This window comes from Sciurus vulgaris, assembly GCF_902686455.1.
Source record: "Sciurus vulgaris genome assembly, chromosome: 6".
Classification (NCBI taxonomy): Eukaryota; Metazoa; Chordata; class Mammalia; order Rodentia; family Sciuridae; genus Sciurus; species Sciurus vulgaris.
The window spans coordinates 102,887,958-102,914,280 of NC_136466.1; the positions used below are offsets into that span (position 1 = coordinate 102,887,958).

Here is a 26,323-nt window from a genome sequence, read left to right on the forward strand (position 1 = left end):
ACGATATAGTTAGTGATAGTAGTGGAATCTAACCAAAACATGAATGACTAATAAGCAGTTTTAAATTCTATCACAGATTTCTTCTTTTTGGCAAATCAAGTTTTAACAGTTTAGTTCTCCCCAAAGGAACCAATCATCATCAACATTAGTAATTTGGGGATGGCACCCTTGGTCAATGATTTCAGCCAATGTTTTAGATAAAAAGCACTACATCACTTTCTTATCTGTGATAGCTGATTCACAAATGACAAAGGGGCAAATTGTCATTTGGGCTATGAAATGTAATAGTTACGTCCTACCTGTATAAAAAGAATCTCTCTCTTATTTTAAAGACAGCCATCTGTTTTGTAGGAAACAAGGTAAAGCAAATAAAGCATTGATTTTATACTTAGAAAATTCAGTTTGAAATCATATCTTGACTGCTTCATAATTGAAAGTCTTTTGTCATGCCATTAATATATTAAAGCATTGTCTACCAGACAATCTCAGCTCTCTAGTGAGATAGAAACACCTAAACAGAAACATAATAAAAGCTAGTGAAAAGCAAAGGCCAGGTGAAAATGCCTCTAAAAAGTAGTGCTTGAGTCAGACGGACATTCTAAGGAAGGCTTCCTTAACTTACATCTAATATCAATCTTAAAGAAGAAATGGATAGGTCCACGGCCTTAGGGGTAAAAGAAAAATAAGTAAGGGCATTCTAGAGTCTGTGTGAACAAAGGCTTAGAGGCAAGAAATGATACAGAGTCGGGTGTGATGACATACACCTGCAATTCCAGCAAATCAGGAGGATGAGGCAGCAGGAGTGTAAGTTCAAGTACAACTTCAGCAACTTAATGAAACCCACATCAACTTAATGAAATTCTGTCTCAAAACTTAAAAATATAAAATACAGATCTGGGGATTTTGATTAGTGGTAAAGTGCCCCCGGGTTAAAACACCAGTATAAAAAAAAAAAAATACCATTATAAATTTGAATACTCAGGTCAAGTTTATTCACACAACCAAAACCTACTGAATATTTCTATACCTCAGAAAAATGTTTTGAATTTGGCTTAAAAAAAAAATCTCTACCTTCATGGGCTTTATATATTAACAGAAAATAAACAATTAAATATGCATGTAACAAATATGTAAAACACATAGTATACTGATAAGTACTACAGTAAAAGAAGAAAAAATAGATTCAAGAAGACAAGAGTACAGAGGCAGGGTGTAGACTGTTGCAAAACTGAAATTTTAAACAGGCTGAGGTAGGCTTTGTTGAAAAGGTGACATCTGAGCAAATGGATGAAAGAAGTGAAGAAACTGTCTGTGTGGATGTCTAAGAAAAAAACATTGAGTAAAGTAAGCAGCCAAAACAAAGGTACTAAGATAGAAGTAGGCCCAGTGAATTTAAGAAATAGGGTGGCCAGTATGGCAGGAAAAAGGGAGGGAGCAAATTCAAAGACATGAGGTTACAGAACAGATCATGAGTTCGTATAGGCCAATATACAGCTGTTGACAAGTCAAATCAGGACTCATTAAGATTTTTAGACAAAGAAGTCATGTTACCTTCTTCTTCTAAAATAAACTTTATTTCTGAATATACAAGAAAGTTACAGAGTTCCCATATACCTCTCATACAATTTCCTTCAATGTACCAGTTTATAGTACCATGGTGAATGAATCGAAAATAGGAAACAAACACTGATACATTGCTATTAACTAAACTCTAGACTTTATTTGGATTTCAATAGTTTTGTTTTGTTTGTTTTCATTAATGTCCCTTCTTTGTTCCACAATCTAATCTAGGGTAACACATTATCTTTAGAGTCCTACACCTTAATGCAATTTTTGACATATTTAAAATTCTGGCTAGTCTATGAGAATAAACTGTGATTAAATAAAGTCTATGTCATTCTGGCTAGTCTATGAGAATAAACTGTGATTAAATAAAGTAGCATTACTATAATCCAAGAAAGAAATAATGGTGGCTAACAACAGAAGTTCAAGCATAAGATGATCGGGGCACTAATGGCTGCAACAGTAGTAAACTGTTGAATTCTAGCCACAATCTAATCTAGGGTAACACATTATCTTTAGAGTCCTACACCTTAATGCAATTTTTGACATATTTAAAATTCTGGCTAGTCTATGAGAATAAACTGTGATTAAATAAAGTCTATGTCATTCTGGCTAGTCTATGAGAATAAACTGTGATTAAATAAAGTAGCATTACTATAATCCAAGAAAGAAATAATGGTGGCTAACAACAGAAGTTCAAGCATAAGATGATCAGGGCACTAATGGCTGCAACAGTAGTAAACTGTTGAATTCTAGGTATATTTTATAAAGGAAGCCAACAAAATTTGCAAGGATTTTGATGAAATATAAAAGAAAGGATTCAAGGATAACTTCAGAATAACTGGTTGTATAGGGTTGCCATCAACTGAGAAGAGAAAGGAAAAATTTGGAAAGGAGTTCAATTTGGGACATTTGAAATCTTATAAATACACAAATGATGATGCAGAGGTAGACAACTGGATATATAATTCTAGAGTTCAGAAAGAGAAGGGACTAAGGATATGAATGTGGAAGCTTCTGATAAACAAATGATTAAGTTAAAAGACTTGATAATATCACAAGGAAAGAAAAGGGAAAAGAAGGGGACCAAAGACTGAGCTGTAGAGCACTTCAACAATAAAATGTTTGGAAGAATAGAAGAGTCATCATAACAGACAAAGGAGCAACCAAAGAGGTAGAAAGAAAACCAAGAAAATATGGTCCTGGAAATCAAGTGAAGAGAACATATCACGGAGAAGGGAGTGATCAATTGTGTCCAAGGTTACTGATAAGTCAATTATGGTGATGTCAGAAGACAAACACCCAGGTCACTGGTGACACTAATGAGAGAATTTTGTGGCAGCACAGAAGCAACAGCCATATGGGAGAGAGCTTTAAGAAATAAACAGAAAGGCTGGGTTGTAGCTCAGTGGTAGAGTGCTTGCCTGGCATATGTGAGGCACTGGGTTCAATCCTCAGCACCACATAAAAATTTAAAAATAACGGTATTGTGTCCATCTACAACTTAAAAAAATATTTTTAAAAAACGAACAGAAAAAGAGAAATTGGGACATGGAGCATAGAGAAAGCTTTAGAGAATTTTTGTTGTAGAAAAGAGCAAACAAATGGAAAAATGCTAAAAGAAGTATATCTACCCCCAAACCCCCAATTCTTATTACTGGGTATTGAACCAGGGCTACCTGCATATCAGGCAAGTGCTCAAGCACTGAGCTACATTCCTATCCTTTTTTTGTTTCTGTTTTTGTTTTTTTCAATTTGATTTTGAGACAGGGTCTCACTAATTAACTTGTGATTCTCCTGCCTTAACCTCTCAAGGAGCCTGAATTACAAGTATATCTCAGAAAACCTTGCAAGGCAAAAACAGCATTTTGTAAGGTGAAAAAAATAAGTGCAGATCAAACAAAACTTTTATAGGCACTCTTACAGGTGGTAATCCAAGATCCATAGGAGAAAAGAATAAAAAGAGGAGGTGGGACTCAAAGACAAACACTCAAACACAAAGAACCTCAACTTAGGCTATGGAGTCTATTTGAAGATCAGAGAAAGCAAGCAAAATCACTGTCATTTAATATATGTGAATATCAATAATAAAAAAAGATAACTAATGTGAAAGTATCAACACTATAATTAATACTAGGTACAAAGTAAAAAGAAAATGTGAAGAAAGTGGTCTAGTGGTATAAAAACAATATCAATTTAATTCAAAACCCTTTTATTATGTGCCTAACATGCAATTTAGTCATTCTTCCAAAATTATTCCTCCACTCAGGGGGCTTTTATTTCAGTAAAGAAGTAAGTCATTCACACAATAATAACCAACACTTAGGGCTAGGCATGTAGCTGAGCAGTAAAGGGCTTGCCTAGCATGAGCAAGGTCCAGGGTTCCAACACCAGTACTGTAAAAATAATAAATAAAAGGATAACCAACACAATCTGTGTACTTGCTGTATGCCAAATGTTTGGCTAAATGGTTTCACTTGTATTAACTCATTTAATCCTCACAACTCTGAGAAAGCTTGTGTACCATCTCCATAGAAAAATAAAAATATGTACTATTTTTACATACGATCCTGGTGAAACCATGGAACCAAAATTGAAAATACACTTCTAGGTATAGGAGAGTCAATTAATTTTTGAGAAGAGGAATGATGAAGTCAAATTTTCTTGTTATTAAGAAAATGATCCAAGATGATTTGAGAATCCATAGCAGGACTGCCAGAAAGATTACTTTGGGGCACTGATATAAGTTAATACCTAAAAATAATTCATCAACAGTAAAAACCAAAAGCAGGGTGTCTACTAACTTAATGATCATGGGGCTTAATTACCACCTCCCAAAAGATTTCACCACATGTCAGATTAACTTTGTTATTTTATATGAATGCAATAAACATTATACATACGTTTAGTCTCATCCATTGGCACCCGAGATCCTCCACAGATAACTTTAAAATAACGGGTAAATGTTGTTCTCTATTATTTTGAAGCTGTGGTACATAAAAATCTATTGCCTAAAATTAATAATAACCCATAAATACTCCTTACTGGTACTCTATACAGGAAGCCTGAAGCATATAGCTTCATACAGAAGTATCACCCTGAAGTGTCATATGATCATGATCAATCTTCACATAAAAGACATATTGTGGTTTAAAAACAAAAAAACAAACTTTGTGTATAGTAGCAAACAACAGTTACCAAAATAGTAGTCACATTAAACGCAAACGCGGATCTTCTATTCATGTTGCCCTAAATATTAAAGAATCCCTTAATCAACACCTCATGAGCTTCCTTTACTCTTCATATTCACCTTCTGAGTAAATAAAGAATTGGTAACATTCTGAAAAAAAAAAAAATCCCATGGTGCCTGAAAAAACTAAAATTAACCATGCATTTGGAGACAGAATTACAATAGTTTTCTGATACGTTTAGGGGATAAAGAGTGAAAACCTCTGCTCCTGTGACTTGTGAATAATTCGAAGAACAACGTAAACTTGAACATATCAAAGTGCCTACTTCTCCAACCAAAAAAGCACAGAAAAAAAAATTGGGTTAAAATAGAAAGCTTCATCTAATGGAATTATCAAAATCAGACGAAACTCAATAATACTATTATTGATAAAAAGAAAAAGTTGGTATGTAATTTGTGTTGCCGGTTTATCATTTCTCTAAAATACCGAATCAATTACTGCACTCAGAAATGTGCATTTCCTTTCCAAGGTTACTACAGAAAAGTTCTTTCCTAACCCCAAAGGGCTTAGAAGATTTCAGCCCTGGTACCTACTGACAGTCCGCCAAAAAGATGAGGTTTGGAAACAAAGAAGGCCAAGTAAGTGCTGGTGAAAGTATCAAACTACTGAAAACAATCGCCTGGATTCAAGTGCCCCCTACTCCCACAACTAATACACAGCATTTCAAAAGCGCTTTGTATTTCTAAGAATCACTCAGACACAAGGGGAGAAAATCAAAAGGGGGCCCCACTGCAGTAAGCCTTGTGGATGAAGCCTGGAACCCTGGGTTCCCCAAGAACCCACAAGCATTAGGTGAGAGTTCACACAATGAACACTCGAGGCAGTAAAAGTTCATGCAGGGCGTACTTTTAGAAGTAAACGTAAGAGAATTTTTAAAAATTAAAAGAAAAAGAAGGAAGAAAAAAGAAAAACAGAATATTACTTATTATTCAAAGAGGCCGCGGCCACTTCCGGACCCTACCTCTCAGTGACTCCACTTCCGGTCTTCTCCAAAACGCCGGCTCTCACAGATAAGGCCCACAGCCAATGAGAGTGTCAGCTACTTCCGCAGGGCCTCACAATGTAGACTAAGTCCCGCCTTTTCCGGTAGAGAGAAGCCTATCCTAGGGTCTGCGTCGCGCAGCTCCGGAGGAGGTGCCGTGATAGGCCCAACCGGACTGCTGAAGAGAGCGAGAAGGGCAGGGGGCGTGCACGCCTCTTCCGCCCTGGGCCCGGAAGGGTGATGTGGCTGGGGCATCGCTGGCCTCACTATGGTAAGAACCGGGGCTACCGGGTTGCGGCTGAGCTTCGCGCAGGGTCTGTGCCCCCGCGCTAGGGCAGCGGGTTTGTGTGGTTGCCCTGGGTGCGCGAGCCAAAGAGCTCTGTCACTAACTTGAATTTCCCGGGACTCGGAGGGTGCACAGGCCATGGAGCCATGTGGCCCCTGCATGTCCAACCAGAGAGAATTCGGGCTGACCTTCCAAAGAGGACCCCGGGGTCTCGGATCTCGGTCCCACTAGCCAAGGCTCTTTCCTTTCTTGTTTAGGGGAGATGTGCTACTTGATTAATCGGTCGGTTACATATGTATTAATCTAAATCTTTGGAATTTAGAGCTTCTCTGTTTTCTGCTCCTGTGTGTGTGTGTGTGTGTGTGTGTGTGTGTGTGTATGTGTGTGTGTTTCCTTACCTCTCTAAAACCTAAACTATAGGTTTTAATGATTGAATGATTAATGATTTAATGATTTTAATGATTTAATGATTTAATGATTGAAGTACAGAGCAAAAGTGGGTTTCTCCTCTAAGAGCTTAGTGTACTTCTCATATGTTTGACCTTGGCTTCCCTCCCTCAGTGCTGCATTAGGGTCTTGCATGTATTTTATTTTGTTTTATTGTAGATTCCTTTGGTAATTTAGGTCTCTCAGAAAAGCTTTAATATTAAATCACAAAATCGCAAAAGACATTTTCAGAGAAAAGAAATTAAGCCAGGAGATGGGAGTAAGGGCAGTTAATAGTGGAATCTCTGAAGCTGTTATCTGAAAGCATTTTACTTTCATTGTGGTAAATGCCAGCAGCCTTACACAAAGCCCTCATGGTGAAGTTTTGAAGTCTGTGTGCCAAATATAGCCTTTATTATCATGGGGAACGGATGTATGCATATTATTATAGTCAAAAGCAACCATGACCCTTCCAAAATCTAGGAATTTCAATGGCAAAAATGTTAATGAGTTTATGTTCCCAGAAGTTCCTGCAGAATCCCATACAGCACACAAACCTTAGACTTATAGCCAAAAACTAATTAATCTTGCCTACTTTACGCTGACAAGTTTGATTATAGTAGGGCATAAGTCAAACTTTCCTGGCCAAGTTTACCACCTGCTAAAGGAGATAAATTTATTGGCACATTATTCTTTCTCCAAGTAAGGATTTTATTTTCCCTTTCAGCTTCTTTTCCCACCTATTACAATACAGAAAACATTTGCTTTTAAGGGTGTCATTTAACTTATTTTAGTGAAAAGTGTGTTCCTTTTTCAATTTAAAAGGAGTAGGAAGACTTATTCTTGCATATCTTCCTGGAAGCTGAGATTGAATTATTTTACTCATTATACAAGTCAAAGATACATCCTTCTTTTCAAAATCCTGTCATATGCACTAGCTAAAAGCAACATAGAGTTGAAGATGAGCAGTAAACTGTCTTGGTCTGCTTCCTTTTCCAAAAATAACAATAATAGCTTTTATTCATTAGTACTTGCTATGCACCAGACTTTATTCAAAAACTAACTTATATTTGTGAATTTTTTTTTTTTTTTTTTTTTGCGGTACTGGGGATCAAACTCAGAGCCTTGTGCTTGTGAGGCAAGCACTCTACCAGCTGAGCTATCTCCCCAGCAAGCACAAGGCCCTGAGTTCAATCCCCAGTACCACAAAAAAAAAAAAAAAAAAAAAAAAAAAAAACTAATATGCATTGTTTTTATTTTATGCTCACAACTTCTGAGTAGATGTTTACAGGTGAAGGAAATGAGGTACAAGAAAGTACCTGGGATCATGCACCTAGTAGATAGTGAAGCCAGAACCCAAACATTTTAATGTGTAGATGCTGGGAATCTTCATGCTATGAATAGAAACAATAGAATTGTGGATAAAATAAGTCTAGTGATTTGTTGCCTTCAAACATATAATTGTCCCTTTTCATCCCTGGGAGATTGATTTTAGGACCCTCCCAAGTATACTAAAATCTCAGATAGTCACCTATATAAAGTGTATTTGCATACAATATACACACATCTTCCCATGCACTTTAAATCCTCTCTGTATTACTCTTAATACCCAATATGCTGTGTAAATAATTGTCATTCTGCATGTTTTGAGAATGATGCCAAAAAAAGTGTTCAGTGCAGATAAACATTTTTTTCCCAATATTTTGAGTCCATGCTTAGTTGAATCCATGGATTTGGAACCACAGATACAGAGGGCCAACTGTAGTTATTCTTGTATGTCTAGAATGGCTATGAAAAGATACACAGGTGACTGGTAATATTGAAGAGGAATTGGGACTGAGATCCCCAGCAGAGATAACCTGCTGGATATTCTCTTAAACTGTTAAAATTTAAAACAAACGACAACCAAAAAAAAAAAAACCCTTATACATAGATTTTAACTCTTAAAAAAATGAAGCTTGTGCAGTATTATATTAAAAGTACTGACCATATTTTACAATGAAAAGAAAAACTAGATAAAAATATTAAGTCTCTTGTCCAAGATCACAGCACTTATAGTGAAGCTAAGATTTAAACTTAAGGACTCCTTTTGTTCACCAAACCTGTGCCCTGTGTACTGAAAATAATACCATTAATTCTGCTAAAATTTTAAGAGAAAAAGCAAGGTTTGAATAGGGTTGGGGTGATTAAGGTGATAATTGTATTGCCACTATTCCTTTTGCATCATCAGTGAAAATGGTATCACAGTAGAAAGCCAGATTTCTTGTATTATAAAAAGTTTTGTCTTCATGAACCCTTGACATGAACTTCACTTTTGAGACCACAGCATTAGAATAATAGTAATCCAATGTGGTTGTAGTTGCTCTTAACAAAGTCCTTTAAATCTGCAAGTAAACACTTTTGAGAAACTACAGATTCCAGATCAACTAAGAACATATTTGGGGGCATTCTTTTTAAAAGCTGTAGATGATTCTAATGAGCAGTCAGGGTTTATAGTATGTCTTACCTCCAATTTTTAGAAGCATTTTCATTTTATCAGTCTGTCTTTTCCTGATTGCATGGTCAAGTGCTCCTTTATAGCATGATTTACTCTTGGTCTTTCAGAATACCTTCTGTCAAATCATTTTATTTTGCTGATGTGAAGCATTTGTTCATTCTTTTTCACTCTGTTCTTCAGTTTCACATATGCCTTCTCTTAACACTTTTGACATCTTTGTAGCCTTACACTTAAATCGAGTTGCTATAAAATAGCTCCAAAACAGAGTAGCACAAATGGCAAATTCATTGTAGACATCCTGCAATGAGGATAACTAAATGGCCACAGGTTTTGCCAGTGGAAAACAGAGTTGAGGTGTTATCTACTTCAGACTGCAACTTTACTCATAACCATGAAAAGTTTTTAAGTACAGTCCAAGTAGAGAAGGGTATTCCTTTTTGAAACAAGACTGGCAAGATCAAATGAACATTTAGTCCAGTGCCCTCATTTTACAAATGAAAATGACAAAAATGTAAATCTATCCAAAGACAAATTTTATATATTAAATAATACAAATGTTTAGTAGCCACTGGTGCAATGGAGAAAGGTTATGTGTTCCATCAGTTCTGGTGACTTATCTTGGGTAGGTGGTATGAACGTACATTCATTTGAAACTAATGTTTATCCCTGCACTTCCATGTTTGGCATTTTACGATATGATAGTAGCACATATGAGTTTATAAGTAGAAACTAGTTGGAAAATGCTAATCTGACCTATATTTGTAAATGATAAATACTGACCCACTTTTTCAGTACTATATAATTTTTATCATAATTAGGTCAGGAGTGTCATTTCTTTGTTCCTCTGTACCACCAGAGAGGAATAAACTGGTTTCATATAAAAGAAGTAGATACTAATACAAATTTTTAATTTCATGTTTAGTATTCCATGTTTGTTTTAAAGTGTCTTGATTTAAGTTAGAGGAATTTGTCAGTAAAATTTATTTCCAACATAGGAGGCAGTCAACATAATTCTAAAATTAAATACACTACATGGAGCCAAAGTGATTCAATACTAATGAAAATACTGTAGGTTCAGTAGAATTTCTTTCTGTAGATTGAGTGTGGTTAATAGCCAATCATGATCATTCTCTAAGCAAAGTGTGTTTAACATATTAAAGTATATAGTTCTTCTTTCCTCATAGGGTCTTTTTGTACCTTTATATTGATTGACTCTTCCCCTTTAAAATTTTTTTAGCAAATACCTTGAGCTTTTCAACTTAGTCATCCCCCCCCCAAAAAAAAAATCTCCTATATAGAACTTTTATCCTTATATCCAAACTCAATGAGTATAATTTTAGCATTCAGGAATGACTCAAGATGAGAAATTTTATCTTAATAGATAAAATACAATAAGAAATTGAATCTGAAGAAAAAATTCCTAATTTTTCAAATGGACTTAAAAATAGAGAATTATAAAAGATTTATCAACATTGCAAGTAATTTCATGTTCAGAACATTAAGATTTTTGCATTAAACTGTGTCCATCTATTCATTAATAAATTATTGCATCTACTGTAATGATAACCAAATGAAAAAAATCTTATTTTTATTCTTTCAAAAGACCTTATTAGTTATGATTTTCTTCAGCATGATTATACAAAGTAATTGACTCAACAAGTTTATTTTTTCCGATTTGGATAAATTACCTCTGTTTAAGCATATCAGAAGTTCTGATTAATTATGAGCAGGAGAATATCTGCAGTACAGAGTAATAATAGAAGGGATTTGGGAGAAAAATTGTGGGCCTCCAATGCCATTTTAGTACTATTAGCACAAGTCGATGCAGGGCAGCTGCATTTTACAGCCTCAGGAGTTACTATTCTGACTTTATTTGAAATTACGCACCAGAGGGTACCACAGGCAGTCCAATATCAAGGAAATGTCATTGATACCCTTTATAGAAAAGAAATATTTATAGGTGTAGTAAACAGAATGTCCCCCCACCCTACACCAGTGAATATATTATCATACATGGCAAAAAGAACTTTTCTCATATGATTTAAGTTCATAATTTTGATATATGGAGATTCTGGATTATGAGGAGAAAGGGCAATTTAATTATAAGGATATTTGAGAGGGAGTAGGGGGTCTCTAGAAGCAAGTAAACAGATTCTTCCCCAGAATTTCTAGAAGGAACCACCAAATCCATTTTAGATTTCTGAAGTTTAGAGCTATAAGATAATAAATTTGTGTTGTTTTTAAACCATTGTTTGTGTTAATCAGTTACAGTAGAATAGGAAACAAGTATTTCATTAGAGAGGAAAGTTTTACTTTCCAACATGTTCTGCAGCTCATTTAAAAGATGTGAGCTATCTAAATTGTCACAAAAAGCTCTCTTAACTTCAATAAAAACATAATGAAAATACAAATTGTGTGTGTGTGTGTGTGTGTGTACAACCTTTATAGAATGCAAACTAAAGACCCCATCAAATGCAAATGTTTTCCCTGGAGCAATTCTAGTACTCTCTTCCCCCTCTAACACCCCCAAAATACCTGCATTGGTGAAAGAATAGATTAATTTAGCTATAATAGTGAAAATATAGAGACAAACTGCCTATTAATAAAGGTTAGTAAAATAATCTCCTTTTTTTACAGATAGGAATCTAAAGCACAAAATAAACATAACCAAGGTCATATAGCTAGGATAAAGTAGACCCAGAATTCAAAACTACTTTCAGAACTACTCTAGACCTTAGCCATGGCACTATCCTCCACCTCTAAAAAAGATCTAAGAGCTCTGTGTACCTGAGGAAAGTTGTTCATTCTTTGTTGTCTGTTTTTAAGGATAGTTTTAGGAAACTTACTCTTATAGTGATGGCTTGTTTAAAAAAAAAAAAAAAAAAAATGATCCCAGCAGCATGGGAGGTTGAAGACAGGATGATCCAGAGTTTAAAGCCAGCCTCAGCAACAGTGAAGCACTAAGCTGCTCAGTGAGACCCTGTCTCTAAATAAAATACAAAATAGGGCTGGGGGATGTGACTTAGTGGCTGAGTGCCCCTGAGTACAATCCCTAGTACCCCGCCCCCCCCCCAAAAAAAAACCTACAATAATATGCTCAGAAGAACCTGTGTCTTTTTATGAAATAGGTTGTTAATACTGATCATCTTCTTGTTAGGCTAGGAAATGGAAAGAGCATGGTGAAGATTTTTGTATTGTACTTTGCCTGTATCTATATTATCCTATAGTGGCCATATATTTAAAATAAAAACAAAAAGACAAACTCCTTACTAACTAGCAAATTGATTTAGACCAAGAGCATAGTGTATTTTGGGTGTTGGTAGTTAATATGGCTGTTATACAACCACTATTTTAAATGATTATCGAGGTCTTTAGAAATCTTTACCTTTGCATTTATGATATTTTTCACACCTTTGTTTTTTGATATTCAGACATAGGGATAAGTTTTTACAGTATTATTCCCTTACCTTTGCATTTATGACATTTTTCACACCTTTGTTTTTTGATATTCAGACATAGGGATAAGTTTTTACAGTATTATTCCTATAAACTATATGGCCTATGAGAAAAATGTGATATTTTTAGAAACAAAAGTATTGAAAAGCATAAAATGTACTTTGAATTTGAAATATATTAACTTATGCATATTTTTATTTTTTTAAATAATTACATATGTAAAATAGCAACTGTCAATATAGTATCTTTAGTCATGAATTATGTACATCCATGTCAAAGTGAATCTGAGTCTTTAATATCTTTTGTTGTAAAATTCTATTCCTTGATTATTATTTTAGTACAATTGGACAAAAAAAAACTGTAGAGAAAGATATTTGCTGTAGAGAATTCCTTTTTTTTTTTTTTTGAAATTCAGCTTATTTTGTTGAGCAGTGTGAAAAAATAAGCATTTATTTCTTTAGAGAGAACAAAACCAAGATTAATGCAAATTTGTAGGGAGCTATGAAAGCAGCCATACAACACCTGTGTTCTTATTTGGAATTCCCACTAGCAATGGGAATACTATAAATCTGATGTTATCCATATTTCTATTCACTTAGTAAGTAAGAGTCCCTAAAAATAGAGTGCCAGTATGAGAGAAAAATGTATTTAAAGCATAAAATCAAGTGGTATTTAAAAGTATGCTAGATGATGTGACCAGTGTCTGCCTTTAAAATATATTGCCATATTCATACTAGTTTTGACTTGTAATCAATAAGCCTCAGAATCAGCAGGCCCTATGACAGTACCTAAAAGGCAAAAGAAAAAGCATAAAAGAAAAAGTTTAATAATTTTAACTGTTCAACATTAAATAACATAAATCAGAACTAAGAAACTATGAGATGTAAGACAACCTGTTTTTATAAATATAATTATATCCTTTCCTACTGTGCATATGTTTGGTTTTTTTGTTTTGTTTTGTTTTGTTTTATAGTTGTAAATGGACAGCATGCCTTTATTTTGTTTACTTTTATGTGGTGCTAGGGATTGAACCCAGTGCCTCATGCATGGTAGGCAAGCACTGTGCCTTGGATCTACAGCCCCAGCCCCCATGTTTTAATATTAATAATCTTCTGAAGTCATTCTTGGCATAGGTTTTCTTTTTTTTTAAATTTATTTATTTTTGGTGCTGGAGATTGAACTCAGGGGTGCTTTACCACTAAGTTACAGCCTCAGCCCTTTTAATTTTTTATTTTGAGACAGGGTTTCACTAAATTCCAAGGGGTGGCTTCAAACTGGAAATTCTCCTGCTTCAGCCTACTGAGTAGGTAGGATTGCAGACGTGTGCTGCTACACCTAGCTAGGCTTTGTTTTCGTAAGTGTACATAGTGTAAATGTTTCTCACTGATGTTATATATAAAAGTCTGACCCTTAAAATGAAGGATCATGTGAGTACTCTATTTGTATTTGTAGCTCTTAATTTTGTGTACACGTGCTTATGCATTTACAATGGGGTAATGTCTTTACTAAGTATATTGTAAGTTGAAAGTAAAGTTGAGAAAGCATTTAATACACCTAACGGACTTAACATCATAGTTTAGCAATATAGCACTTTAAAGGATCAGTTGTTACTCTCATGGTCCTATGATGAGCTGCAGCTCATTGCCACTGATCAGCATCAGAAAGAGTATCATACTACATATCACTAGTCTAGAAAAAAATTCCATACTTGAAGTACAGTTTCTATTGAATGTGTATTGCTTCAACACAATTATAAAGTTGGAAAAAGTCAAACCATGTAAAATTGGGAACTGTCTATAATCTTAAAACATTTAGTTTTATCAGGTACAAAAATGAAGATTATTAGCTATTAGACTACCACTGAAAATTAGGTAGACCTTGGACCTGAGAATTCTTTCCACTTGGTTTTCCAAAATATCTTTGACAAATAAATATAAAGGTACAAAAGTATGTGTATGTTTCTCTTGAATATTTAAATTAATGTAGCCATCTCATCTACACTTCTTTTGCCTGTTTTTAAGTAATGCTCGCTGTTAATTTAGAATTTGTGTGTGCTCTTGCATTTGTTAAAATATTGTTCATTCACCACTTTTAGCAACTGCTATATACTAATTCATTTAATAGTATTGTAATAATAAAAATCTCAAGATGGAGGAAAAAATTATACTGCAGTTGAGGGGTACTAACATAGGAAGAATGTATATAATACATAGACATACTAAGGTCCTGATTGGTGTGTAGAGTGGGGAACAGGACGTTTCACAGGTGATTCTGGAATTAGGACTAGAAGAATGAATCAGTCTACCAATCAGGCAAGAACAGATGGCATATTCAGAAAAACTACTTTGAAATAGACTTAATGATTTAAAGGATTTGGAAAAAAAAAAAAACAACTCAGTAAATGAGTTTTACTTATTTGACTACTTTCTTTTATCTTTCTATTTTGTGCTCATCATCTTTAGTAACATTTTTATATTGAAGGTTCTAGTTATTCTACTGAATAGGGACATCTGTTTCCTTTTTCCCTGAGACTGAAATTTTGTGTCAGGGGTCTACAGATGCTAAACATTAAGTAGAATGCTATAGGTAACAGGCTTGTGTCTGTAACTTAGAAACACTCTTTTGACCAAAGTCTTAAGTACATCTATAAAACTTTGCCATCTAAGATTGTTTAAATTTTAGAACCTTTAAACCCTAAAGCCAAGTTCTGTGTATCATATATTTTGTACTTGTAAACAATTTCCATTTGTAAATAGTTTCATACACAAAAATGTATACACACTCCAGTTTAATAGCAGGCGTGTTTTTAAGTGCCTCTTTATCTTTTATTATGAAAAAGTTAAAACACACAAAGGTAAAGAGAAGAGTAAGATAAACCTTCATATAACCAGTGTTTCATCATCGACCCTACCCCTCTCCTACTACACGTGTACAGAGAAACTAATCTTGGACATCATCATTTAAGCACATTTAAGAAAGCATTTAGGGGAGGAAAGAAAACATGACAAAATCATAAATTTACATACTCCATTAAGATGATAGATGATAAGTGCACTCTGCAGTTATCCAGGTTCTTTTCCAACCGCAAACTACAGGAATCTTTGCTGTGTTTAGTACAGTAAGTCTGCTCATTATTCCCTTATATAGAACATATAGATTCCTTCTTCTGTGCCCCTTCCTTACTGAGCACCCCACCCCACGTTATTGTGACTTCTGGAGCTTGCTCTCTATTCTAAATTGTTCCCTCTTGAAATATAACTGTGTTCCTGCTTTCTCCTTGAAACTTTTCTTTATGAAAACATTCTTTGTCCCCATGGCTCCAGCCATCACTTGCACATGCTACAGTGTGTTGCTATTTAGTTTAGAAAGTACTTGTCCTTTTCTAGCTTGATTATGGCTGCTGTGTGCCTCCATAATCTAATCTATAATGGAAAGGTAATAATAATGTCTACCTCAGATAATGAGGATAAATAGTACAAGTACTTAGCGAATATCACTAATTGTTAACCATAAACTCCTGGAAAGAAGAAATCATGCCCCCCAGCACCTAGCTTCATTCCCCAAACAGAATACATGCTAAATGTACATTTAGTCGTGTTGGCTAGGTGGCAATTGACTTTGTATTTCATGAGATTATGATATAATACTATCTGCTAAAATATTCGTATACATGTTTAAAATGTGACCTTTGAAAGACGAGCATTGTGAGGTACCTTGTGTTCTATCTAAAACCAATCCGTAGTTATCACTTGCAGTGAAGGATGCAAAATTAAAACCCAATTCAGTTAAAAAGCAAGCCACATTAAAATTTTACCTTTCCTATATCCATGAAGTTATTTGCATAGAGAAGTATTAAAATGGTAATTACAAATCATTTTGTTCTTTTTTAGACCATATTAGGTAATACTTAGAAAATTTGGGAAATCCATCAAAGTTGAGAATTAGATAAAACTTACAGGTTTATGTAATAAAAGGCCTGTATAGCTCAAGATATGTGCTGGTTGTAAAATCTTGCATCCTTATTTTCCTACCATTTAGAATTGTACCTAAGCATTTTTTTTTTCATTAAAAATATTGATTCTTTTACTTTTTTCTGTAGTTTATACTTGGCCATAAAAATATGTAAAAGGTTAAAAAGGATATTTTAACAATTTCTTTTTCTTTAGTTGTTAAATTCTGGCTATTTTTCAATATAAATGATAATCATTGTCTTTCAAAAATAATTTGTTGGTATTAGGTTCACTTTAAATGTATAGGTTAGCTTTACAATTTGCCTGTAAGAACCTATTAATATTTCTGCACTTTTGTAAAATTATTTTATTTATTCAGACATTTCTTGTTTGGTCTTCTGCTGTGTATCAAGCACATGATCAGGTGTTAGAAACTGAGAGTCTGATAACAATGTCCCACCCTTCAGGGATAATTATTATAACAAAAGTGGCAGTTTTTTGTGGGAATAGAAAAGAATATACTAAATGAAGTAGGAGAGGGGAAGCACATATATTCAAGGAGACTTTCTGAAAAGGGTGATGCTTTAGCTTTTTAAAGAGTAAGCATATCTCTTACTTTGACTAGAAACCTGATTTCCTGTTTGACTATGAAAACTTATGGTTTCTTATGATTCCTATGTTAACCTTTAAGAACTATTAACTAATGACTTTAAAAGAGCCTACAGGAAAAAAAAAAAGAAGAAGAAAATAGTAAAGAAAAGCAAGCAATATCTTATTGCCTACTATTTGTCTAGGCATGGAACATAATCTCTTGAAGCATATTTATCCCAGAAAAAGTTCAAAATTGGAAGAAGCTTTAGTCAACATTTCATCTTTTTCCCCAGTCTCACCTAGCTTCACAGATTTAAAACTAACTACTGGCTAGCTACTGGCAGAGTAGTAGTGGTATTCTGTCTAAAATGTCTGTATTTTTTACATATGAATTCAGCTTTGGTGAGCTCTTTTGAATTTATAAAATTTTATGAGTTTTGAAATTTATAATTTCTGCTGCGTCTCCTGCATTCCAAGGAGTGCGGAGGAATATGAACCTGTGGAACAATTCATGATTCTGGATTTTATGTGTTGTCAGATGTGTCATTCTGTTTGCCTTGTTGAATAAAAGCATGAGTTTTAATAAGGAATTGTCTGGTCTTATCTAGACAGTTTTTCCTGTGATATTAATTTGTTTTTTGTTTTTCTTTTTTTTTTTTTTTTTTCCCTCTCTTTTTAGTCTGCCATTTTCAATTTTCAGAGTCTGTTGACTGTAATATTGCTGCTTATATGTACCTGTGCTTATATCCGGTCCTTGGCACCCAGCGTCCTGGACAGAAATAAAACTGGGTATGTTACTAATGATATCTGATCTTACAGACATTGAATGCAAATTACCATGAAAATTGTTAGGTAATTTAATTGTTTGTGGTTTAGTTTTATAATCACTTTTTATATTTTCTCCCTATCTTTAAAAATCTAAAACCTCATATTTACAATATCTTTCTAAATTACAAGATAAATTTCACAAGTGATCTGAAATGTGACCTGAAATTTAACCTGTTGAAAAAAAGTATTTGAGGGATTTTGTTTAACCCACTAACGATGAAAACATGTTAATTGTCCATCAGTTATTATGACAATGTCCTACCTTCTTTGTACACATCGTCTTCTCCATTTCACCTTTTTCTCTGAACTCCTATTGTACTTTTGTTCAATACTTTAGTCTCATTAATCAGTTGTTGGGAATTCTAATATAATACATAATATCTATCTAATAAAATATTAAAGTTGATGTCACTAAAAGAATAGTCATATAATAGTACAATAGTCTATTTTACTTTTCTGGTGCTATTATGAAAATTTTCTTTCAAAAGAAAGTAGGTTGCATGTGGAAATGTCTGCCCCTCACTGCTTTGGGTGCAGAAATGCATCCATAACATGCTACATTAACAAAGGAGTTCTCAGGGCTGCCAACCTTACAGTAGAGGTTGAGTGGTAGTATATTTCTCCAACATAAAGAATCCCAAAAAGCATACCTGTTTTTACATTTTAATGTCTAGATTAATACAGTCAACTATTGAAAGACTTTTTTTAAGTCTTTGTTTATCCTATATAAATGTTAAGCACCATTTTGATTTGTACATGTGTTTTCTGTAGAAAATATTTTTATAGACTCTGTCCCTTTCTATTATAATTACATGTTTTTTATAAGACTCATAATCAACTTTTCTTTATTATATATACCATGCTTAAGTGGAGATGTCTAGAAAGATTGGATAAAGCAAGTTCTTAATAACTGCACTATTTAACCTAACTTCATTTTTGCTACTTCAAATAATATAGAACTAAGCAGCAGTAAAATGTCACTACTTTATCTTTTTCCTACTTTCATTGAACTTAGAGCTATATCAGCAGATGTATTTACCGTTGTACAGCCATGACACTAAGAAGCATAATTAGTTTTTATCAACTAAAATAGTTCCTGTTTTTTTAAGAAATGTTTGTGATATTGCAGAAATATTTCGAGGTAGAGAAGTATATTGAAAAATCCAAAATCATTTTCTTGATGATACTTTGTTCTTCTAGAACATAAGACTTGTAAAGATCTGGATTCTATGATATAATGATTTCTGACTATGTTCAGTGGAGCACTATCTGAAGCTTTTCCACGGAACATCATGGAGGAGCTTCAGATAACCTGTTCTGGGCACTTCAGCATACCCCTGCAACCAGAGTAGCTTTAAATTATTAGTGGTATTATGATCAATAGGTTTTAGAATCAAGGAACCTATATGGGTTTGCATATGTGTAACCTATTTTCTTCTATGTTTTGATGAAGAAATGTAAACCAATTTTAAGTAATGCCTAGAATTAGTATCACATGTGCCTTTAGCCAGTACAACCAAACACAGCATATTAGTCACTATTCTTATTCTTAGGGCTTTCCACATAATCACTCATGTGTTCCTCAAAACAACCCCATGAAAGTGATTATGCTAATATTGAAGAGGGCAAATAGGGCTGGGGAGATAACTCAGTCTGTAGAGTGCTTGCCTTGTAAGCATAAGGCCCTAGGTTTGATCCCCAGCACCAAAAAAAAAAAAAAAAACAGGGCAAATAACCTGGCTGCTGTTATGCAATCAGTAAGTAGGACTAAGTTTAAGTACAGTCTAGCCTTTTATATAAGCTTATCTTCCTTACAGAAATGTGTTTGGCCATTGTCCTTTTATTCCTACAGTAAAATTGTTTTACTTTTCAGAATGTCCATCCTTTGAAATAAACTTGTATTTTTGCTCATTAATTGAAAATGAACTAAGAAACTTTTTGCTTTGAGGTCAGGAAGTTGTGTACTTTTGGAGGAAGAACATACATCGGAATTAATTGAACCAGCATTCCAGTATTTTCTTTCAATCTTAATATTCAGATATAATGATTCATTAACCAGCCATTTATCTGGGCAAAAAAAAAGTATCTTATAAATTTCTCTGAAATTTAAATTTTGTGATTTTGATGAGCCATTTATAATGTTAGCAAAAAATAATGTTGGTTTATCTTAATTTGTAACCGTATGTAATTCCACTTATAATTCTAGTCATTTGTCAGGCCAGCAATGTTATTTTTGTAGATATCTCTGTTCATTGATGTCTGAATTGGTTTATTCTTTTCGAAGCTGTTGTTTTTCATATGTGCCAAATAAATAATGTATCCATCTATATGTATTTAATTTATAGTCATTCATGGAGTTGAAAGGAACATCTTCATTCTAGTTCTTCTAGAATAAGTGTTTTAAATGTAATATTTAGTGAACTCATATACTTAGTTTCTCCTAAACTCTGAAACTTTTTATTAAAAACAGCTACATACTTTTTTCTTACATTGAAAATTGCTATATACTATATTTCCCTTAATTGAATGACACAGATAAGTAGTATCACTGCAGTTCATGACTATATTTAAATATAGTTAATCTATAAAAAATTTTAGTGTAATGTCAGAATTCATCAGACGCCTGTGTTTATATATCATTTCTTCAAAATTAGTACTTACATTGCCAAATTTTTTACCCTTTTTTTTTTTTTTTTTCTTTAGGTGGTACTGGGAATTAAACCAGGGCCTCTTGCATATGCTAGCAAGTGCTCTACCATTGAACTGCATCCCCAGCCCTTGTAATATCTTAATTTTGAGACAGGGTCTTTCTAAATTACTCAGGCTGGCTGCAAACTTGCAGTCCTCCCTCCTCAGCCTTCCATGTAACTGGGAGTACAAACAAGCACCATTGAGCAATTTTCTGCTTTTCTTTTCTTTTTTTTTTTTTTTCCCCGTTTTTTTAAAGGTGGTAAAGCACTTGAATAAAGTTGACTGAACTAGTACAGGAAGCTGTTTTGCAAATTTTTACTACTCACACATTAATTTTTACACTAGTTTTGACCTATAACAGTACCTATATTTCAGTTCACATCAGTTTTTAGCCACTGATGGTTGATATGCTGTTGTGTCCCACTTTGATACATGAATGATGGTTCAGCATCAAACAAGCAGATTTCAGATTTGAAGTAAAATTTTAACGGTTAAATTAACAGTATATAATTAATTTTGTATATGATATTTACAGAGTAAGTTACCCTGCCAGTAATCAATGGTCACTTTTTTAAATTCTGTGCAGACTATTGGGAATATTTTGGAAGTGTGCCAGAATTGGTAAGTATCCATGATTTCCCTTCATTTCTTCAGCTATAAATGTTATCAGTTTACTTGTGTCATTGTCACAAAAATCAAATGTCACTTTTAAAAGTGCAGACTTCCCAATTACATGCACTTTTGAAAAGTTTGTAGAATTTCATCAAGTTCTTTTTCTTCTGCTATTTAAAATTAGATTTGGTCAATATTTCATAATATTTCATTAATAGGGAGTTAGAAGAAAAGCCTCTCTAATTCAGATATCAAATGCCATGCATTCCTAATTTTGAGATTTTAAACAAATATGTATAATTTTATATATACATATTCATAGTATAGAGCGTTGCTGTTCTGTATCTTGTATACCATTTTGTTAAAAGGATGGATTTCTCATCTACTGAAAAGCTTAACGTTATTCAAAACTTGTATGTCTCTACATGTAGATATTATTCTTATCCCTTTCTCAAATATATATAAAGAAACATTACTGTGTGCTTCACATAGTAGGCTCAAAATGATTAGAAAATTCACCAGTATTCTTGAATAATAAATTAGACTCGGTTACATACCTGATTTCAAACAAAAACCATTTCATGGCATTTGTACTTAATTAACAATACTTGGACTGAAAATGAATATTTGTTGTCCTTTTTGGATTATTTGCAAACAAAAAAATTATTTGATTTTTATTACTCCTAACATTGAATGTATGCATAGCTACTTTTTTCTTTCACAAAGCTATGTACTTTCATAATGCAGAATATTCTGCATTAGATATTTAATCTAGTTAGCCAGTCTAACAACAGTCTAGATGCCTCAAATCTATAACTTTAAACAGGCTGGGGAATTTAAGAGTTAGATCAACTATGTTCCCTTTAGAATATTGTGTTTTACTTTGATTTTCATCTCCATGGAGATGTGGAAATTTTAGAAGATTGAAGATGATTAGAGGTGGAAACATACAAACTAAGTTCTTATACTACTTAACACAATTTTTTCTAAAGATGATGATCTGGGAATCAATGTCATATAATCAGAAGACAGTTATAGTATAAATTTGTCTTCAGGTCTTTAAATCTTCTTCCAAGATTCCTATGTTAGCCATTAAACTAATTTTCACAGTAGTTTTTCTTCCATTGAATGTTTAATGATAGGCAATACCCCATTAACAGTGGAATTTTGTAAGCATAATAAATTATCCAGAAGTTCTTTCTAAATCTGTGATGATGAGATTATGACATTCTCTGACCTCTCAGGTTTGTAGAAAATGATAGTATAAACATAAAGGCCCTCATATAATATAGTGACTTTGGAAATTGACATTATCTTTCAGTAAATTCAATGTGCTTTTAAATGTTAAGTTGTCCTTTCTCTGTGTTCTTGGTCATACTGTATTCTCTCTTAGGAAGACAGGCATGAGAATCTTTGGTAAGAAATTGCATTGACCTTAAGTTAATAACAGCACAGATGTAGCCTAAATAAGTGGTTATTAGGAGACATTTGGCATTGTCTAAAGAAAGTTCTAATTGTCAAAAGCAAAATAGGGGACATATAGTGAGTCTAGGATCTTGCTAAACATCCAAGGGTGTGCAGGACAGGCCCTCACAACAGAACTATGCATGCCAAGATTCTGTAATGCTGGAGTTGAGAAGGCCTGGCCTAGATTTACAGAGATCTGTGGTGCATACTTATCTGGCACTCGATCCTGCACAACAGCTGCAAACCTTGAAATAACAGAAAAAATCTTAAGCACTTTAAAGAAAACTCAGAAGAGAAAGATAGAGACAAAATATCACCCTTGTTAGTTAATGCTAATAGCTAATGGTTAATGTAAATATATTTAAACCAAACTGCTTGCTAAAGAGGCAAGTCACTCTGAAAAAGAAATAAAAGAATTTTGCCAAGAAATAGAGTACTAAGGATACTCATTTAAACTGGAAAGAAAGAAAATAATGAAAAAGTGGGTCTGGAATTAAGAGACCAAGTTCCATCTGAGTTGTATTGTTTAATTGCTAACTTACAAAGAAATTCTAAGGCATTTTAAGACCATTTTATGTAATACATTAGAAAAATATGTATAGCTCCATTCAGTAGCCAACCTGAGTGACCCTTTTGTTCACAATTGCCTGAAGAGAGTATAGCTAAAGGTGAAGAAATCTAGTTTGTAGCATTTTTAATGATCTATAATCTGTTTTTATGTCTAATTATCAATGGTGCCCTTTTTTCTTTGCTTGCTTTTATTATTTCCATTTTCCTCCCTTGACTATATGTGTGCAATAGGTTGAATGGTTCAACTAAAAGTATTCATTCTTGCCAATTATGGAAAGCATTAGTTTTTTGTTTTTTTGTTTTTTTTTTTTTTTTAGCAAAGTAGCTTTGGAAATGTTGATGCTATATGCTGCCTTCTCAAGCACATGCTCTTCTTTTCTTGACACACAATATATCCACAAAGAGAAGATGCTGTTTTAATGGGAAAAGACCTGGCCAAATCATCTGATCATGTTACACATCACATTACAGCAACTGTTTCACATTCACTTACACAGACCTAAGACCAGACAAGAAGTAACATTCTTATCCAAGTTCAACCAGAGATGTTTAACTCTACCAGATGGCAATCTCTTTTAAGAAAATTAAAAACAGGAAAATGAAACCCATATGTAAATTATAACATTCTAAGTCAGAGGATTATGAAGAGAAGAACTTCCTAAAAAATTAATTTTCAGCAGATGGAAAACTTAGATCAGTATTAATGCCTTCCTTTAGGTGTTTAATAGGACTGTCCTAAACAATGAAAGTGGCTCTCATAAGTGACAGACTTACTATCTACCTGAAATTTGTGTAGGAATTAGGTATTTTTATTTTGTGTAATAACTTGGCTTTCTTTTAAAAATTTTTAAAAAGAAAAACAATTAAAGAAAAAAATTAGCAGTGTTTAAAATTATGATCCAATATATTTTATAGTTTAAAAAATTGTTTTTTCAGTTGAAATGATGGTATGGTGAAGAACATTTGTCCTCTTTCTGGGTTTTCCTTTAAATGGAAGGCAATCCATTAAATGTCTGTGAATATAAAACACTTTCAGAAAAATACCAAATGTTGGCTTTTGTATATATGTGTATTATTTTCGGTAACTATTGTCATTGAACAAACACAAAAATAAAAATTTAATGAAAACACGGCAATGTGAATTCAGTGAGGAAGCTCTGTAATTGAAAATGGCCTTGAGGATTTTAGATAATAAGTGTGATCAAGATTGACATTTTTCCAGTGGTAGTTAACTGAACTTCCTAAAAGTAAAGTAGGAATTTGCTTACTGGGCTAGAGTTAGCTATAAACATCATAGAAAAATACAAGTGAAGGGATTATAATCCATCTCTACTAGAGGACACCACGTATAGTTCAGGATTATTTGTCAATTGATTTCTTTCTCCTTCCTTTGTTCTTATGCCTGGTGCCTTATGAACTAGTATACCTTGCAATTTTCTAAAGAAATAGAAAAGGTTAGGATGAATTTGAATTAACTTACAGTAACTGGATCTGTTTGCAAAGTAATTTCCCAAGCCAACTTAAGGTCTACATCATGCAAAGGAAAGACTTTGAATATAAATACTCCTTAATGTGAAAACTGAATTCATACAGAAGTGATTGTTTTAAGTTAGGTATTTCTTACCTGAGTAATCAGATTAAGGTTGAGCATTCCTAATCTGAAAATCAAAATGCTTTAGAATCTGAAATTTTTTGAGTACAGATGTGATGCTCAAAAAGTTTTGGATTTTGGAGCTTTTAAGGATTTCAGACTAGGGATGCTCAGATAGTAAAGTCTATACTAATAGCCCAAAATCTGAAAAACTTTGAAATTTGAAATACTTCTTGTTCTAAACATTTCAGGTAAGGGATACTCACCTATTTAAAAAAAAAAAAAAAAAAAAAAAAAAAACGATATGAGTGAATATCTATCTCAAATATTTTCTCTATATTTTTTATTAAACATTTTATATCAATTTTTTAAAATGCAGTTTTATTGACCTTCCTACTTATTTTTTTCATGAAAGCTGCTTCTTCCTATCCCTCTACATGTTCATTACTTGAAAGAAATCCATTACAGCAATGAAAAAAAATTATGGCTAAATATTGTATGTTGAATTTCATTTTATAGGTAGAAATTCTGTTTTATAAGAAGAAAATTAATTATTTGACTTCCGTTGCTTAAGGTCATTTCTCTTGGATCTCAGTCCTACATATCCTGCATTATATTTTTAATACTTTGTCTTAATGCAATAACACAGGAATAGCACTTTCAGAGTTTTCTAAATAATTACAAAGGAGGTAGTCTCAGAAATAAGTTAGTACAGGTTAGCTTATTCCATATTTGACATGTTTTTTGTCGTGCTCTACTTCCTTTTTCTTGAACCAATGTATATGCCTCAGAGGCAAGAATTTTATCTTGATTCATTTGTATTCCTCTCCTATAGTAATAACCTTATCATGTCCACATTAGTCATTCAATCAAAATGATTTTTTTTTTTCAACAGGTGAACGAAAGAGTCCTTATGTTGCGGTATGCTGTGTAGTGATGGCCTTCAGCATCCTTTTCATACAATAGCTTGGAAAAATGCCAGGATTTAATTGCCATCAGATTTCAGTGTGAACATGGACTTACCTGCAGAAAATAATGGAAAGAATGGTTAACCCTTTTATCTCTGAACATTGAATGAGATAAATTTCCAGATTGTGTTCTCTATTTTTATGTTATTGGACCAACGTTGTATAAATAACTAAGATATAACCATTTAATATAGAGTTTGATAGTATGTAACAATCAACCTCAGTACTGTCACTACAATATTACATTCTGTGCAAATGTCATTCTTTTGTGTCTGATATCAATTTTTAGTAGAGTATCTTTAAGGCACACAGTAGAAAACAAAATTGGTCAATTATTCAAGTTCCTTTCACTATGATTCGGAAATGATAAGTCTTCATAGAATGAGACTTCTTTGGATTAGCTTTTTTAATTGAGAAAATGGTTCAATTTTGTGTTGGTAAGGATTGCATTCATATTCAATAATGCTTACTTTTCCTCTGGCCACACATTAACCAGAGTGCCTCTACTCTTAACAAATTTTGTCGTTTATTAGTGGTGTTTAAAATATTCAAAACAAGCCTATGCAGTTATTGAAGAGGAAGATAAATGAGATG

The 26,323-nt window shown here is 33.3% G+C and overlaps 2 protein-coding genes across 4 annotated transcripts in view; one reads left to right on the forward strand and one right to left on the reverse strand.

Annotated features, from left to right (window-relative positions):
• XRCC4 (X-ray repair cross complementing 4) overlaps positions 1–5,909 on the reverse strand; it is a 275,312-nt gene extending 269,403 nt beyond the window's left edge. For 2 of the 3 annotated variants that reach the window (XM_079145568.1, XM_079145570.1), the window contains exon 1: positions 5,776–5,909. The gene's annotated coding sequence lies outside the window, so the exon portion shown is untranslated. The remainder of the gene's footprint in view (positions 1–5,775) is intronic. The other variant, XM_079145569.1, reaches the window with a different exon arrangement.
• A 38-nt stretch (positions 5,910–5,947) lies between these two features.
• Positions 5,948–25,990, forward strand: TMEM167A (transmembrane protein 167A). The gene is made up of 4 exons (XM_079145575.1): positions 5,948–6,067; positions 17,682–17,791; positions 21,108–21,142; positions 25,657–25,990. The coding sequence occupies exons 1-4, from the start codon at positions 6,065–6,067 to the stop codon at positions 25,725–25,727; spliced, it is 219 nt and encodes a 72-aa protein (XP_079001701.1). The 5' UTR covers positions 5,948–6,064; the 3' UTR covers positions 25,728–25,990.
• The last annotated feature ends 333 nt before the right edge of the window (positions 25,991–26,323 follow it).

Coding starts and splice junctions, on each gene's coding strand:
- TMEM167A (XM_079145575.1), top strand. Junction 17,792..21,107: donor CTGGACAGAAATAAAACTGG/GTATGTTACTAA, acceptor AATTCTGTGCAG/ACTATTGGGAATATTTTGGA. Junction 21,143..25,656: donor TTGGAAGTGTGCCAGAATTG/GTAAGTATCCAT, acceptor TTTTTTCAACAG/GTGAACGAAAGAGTCCTTAT.